We start from the raw sequence: 2442 nt of genomic DNA, 5'->3' as shown, positions 1-2442 counted from the left end.
ATCCAATCTCCTTGATGATACGGTAATAATTATGATAGATATTTACGTAACAGACAATTACTCAAAATTTATCTTTACTTGTAAATGAATTAAGAGCATGAGATCATTAACATGTCTAAATATGATCAGTTAAAACATGTGATTATTCAGGTAAACTGAATCAATTTTATTAATGAACAATGTGTAATAGAATTAGTCGTAGCTTTGTCCTTAACTAACTACAAGATGAGATAGTGAGATATCAACGCAATCAACATAATGAAATTTTATAAATGGGGAATAAAGTAAATTGATAGAAATTTTTACGTAGATATGTAGCGTAGAATGTAACGAGCACAACGAATAGACCAGTAGACAAACAGTAGAGAAATTCTAAAATATTTTAACAACGGCTAAGCAAAATCATTCGTATTGGATTCCGATAGTTTAATTTAAAATCTACTATTCCGTACTTATCTAAAACACTGCCGTTGACTAATTAGCAGAAAGGATTGGATGAAACTTTCTTTCAATTTATGCTTTACTAAATGAGAATGTAATAAGTTGAAACAATATACGAGTAGGTACGTAATGCTTAATGCTTGCATATACTGTAATGCTTTAGTATTGGGAGTATAGACTACCTTTAAGAAAAAAGATTATATAAAATGAAAGAAATAATGCTGTATAATGATTTTGTAAGCCAAAGCATAAACTTCTAATCCAAAATATGCTCATGCATGTTATACATGACAAGTGGAGATTCGAATACGAGTAGAACGAGAAGGTATACAAGTTTACATTGCAGGCTAATATAAGAGTATCACTGATGAATTATCCAATTTGTTGTACTGTTGAACAGACTTGAAATAATAAAGATCACAGGACATACTCATATTGCTACTAAGATTTATCCGTTAATTTAGAATAATCAAAAAATGGATCATTCATCAATAGACCACTTGCTCTTCCTTTGCCCGGTATTATGTGAATAGATTAACCAAGGGTACATTTATATTCCTACTAAAAATTTGCCCACTAATTTAGAATAATAATAAAATGGACGAATTGTGAACAAAACGAAAATCTCTTTCCATTCCAAGTTGTCATTAGAATCGGTTCGATATATGAAGATTTTAGTTAAACAGGACGAACAAATACTATCTTACGCTTCGTAAACCAACGCTTTAATTCTTGATGAATTGTTGGATTAGTCAAGAAATAGATTAGTGAGTTTGTAACAGGCAATAAAGAGAATAAAACCTTGATGATGATTGCAGCCGCAGCTAAAAGATTATTTTCGCTGTGATAGAAATCATTAGGACTGATGTCGTTATAGGCAATAACCACTAGGCTTACAATCCAAGGTAAGGATGACAACATAAAATTAGCCGTTACTAGAATCAGCATTCGCATAATTTTCTTCTTCAGTAATTGATTCACTGTTAATTTCCGATTAAGCTGAAGAGCTATTTTTGTATCTCGCCTAAATTTTCGTATTATACAAGTATAGCAAATACTTATAATTACTAATGGCAAAAAATACACCGCAACGGTAATGATAGTAAAATAAATGTCCGCAAAGGTAGGATATAGATCTACTTCTACTTGACAATCAAAGTAATAGATTGGATCCACATCGGCTAATAATGTGATAGGCAATGAGATAATAAAGCAAGCTATCCATAAACTTAGAATAATATAATTTAACCGTCTACCAGCTAGTCGTAATTTAATTGGCTGGATAATTGCTCGATAGCGTTCGATACTAATCAGTGTTAGCATGGCAGCAGATAGAGAATAACCCACTAGCCACCAATAAAAGGCAAGTCGACATATCATCATGATCGATTGATGCGGCCAGTTAAGTGGTGCTAAATACATTAAAGCAAATCCAATGACGATAGGTTGGCCAGAAGATAGAATATCGGCTATGGCTAAATGAAGTATCAAAAAACTAGGTGTATTTTTTAATTTAGAGTTTCGATAGACAATCTTAATTACTAAAATGTTAGTAAATAATCCAATAATACCAAGTGTGGTAAAAACACTAACGTGAAAATTATAAAATTCCAGAATATTTTGACTGTCATTTTGAGATAAATTAGCTGATCGTAAATCACGACTGTTAAAAACGGCCGGCATAGCAAAATAAATATTATCAATCCGATTTAAAAAAAAATGGACCTCGTAAGTCAAATAAATTTTCCAGTGAAATAAAAAACAGCACAAGAAAGAATTTCCCAATATTCGACTGCTAAAATTAGTTGCAATAGTTTGTGATGGCTTTCTATTACAATTCAGCCTTATAATGACAGTTTAATTGATTCAGTTACACCTTTTAAGATAGCGTAATGGAAAAATTCTTTTTGCATAAATCAGTTATTTATTTGCTAGTCTTTTCTTAACAGCTAATTTCCTTGGAGTATTTGGATGAGACAACGAAATATACTTGGATAATAA

At 31.2% G+C, this 2442-nt stretch overlaps 1 protein-coding gene across 1 annotated transcript; it reads right to left on the bottom strand.

Moving 5' to 3' along the window:
- Window positions 1–1452: 1452 nt before the first annotated feature.
- TRIADDRAFT_5465 (uncharacterized protein) lies at window positions 1453–2034 on the bottom strand (the record flags this gene model as incomplete). The annotated part of the gene is made up of 1 exon (XM_002109169.1): window positions 1453–2034. A coding segment is annotated over one exon (582 nt), but the record flags the coding sequence as incomplete, so codon positions are not given.
- Window positions 2035–2442: the final 408 nt, after the last annotated feature.

This window comes from Trichoplax adhaerens, genomic scaffold (assembly GCF_000150275.1).
Source record: "Trichoplax adhaerens TRIADscaffold_2 genomic scaffold, whole genome shotgun sequence".
In the NCBI taxonomy this organism is placed as follows: Eukaryota; Metazoa; Placozoa; class Uniplacotomia; order Trichoplacea; family Trichoplacidae; genus Trichoplax; species Trichoplax adhaerens.
The sequence above is the reverse complement of the archived record's forward strand: the minus strand, read 5'-3'. Positions and strand labels throughout refer to the sequence as shown.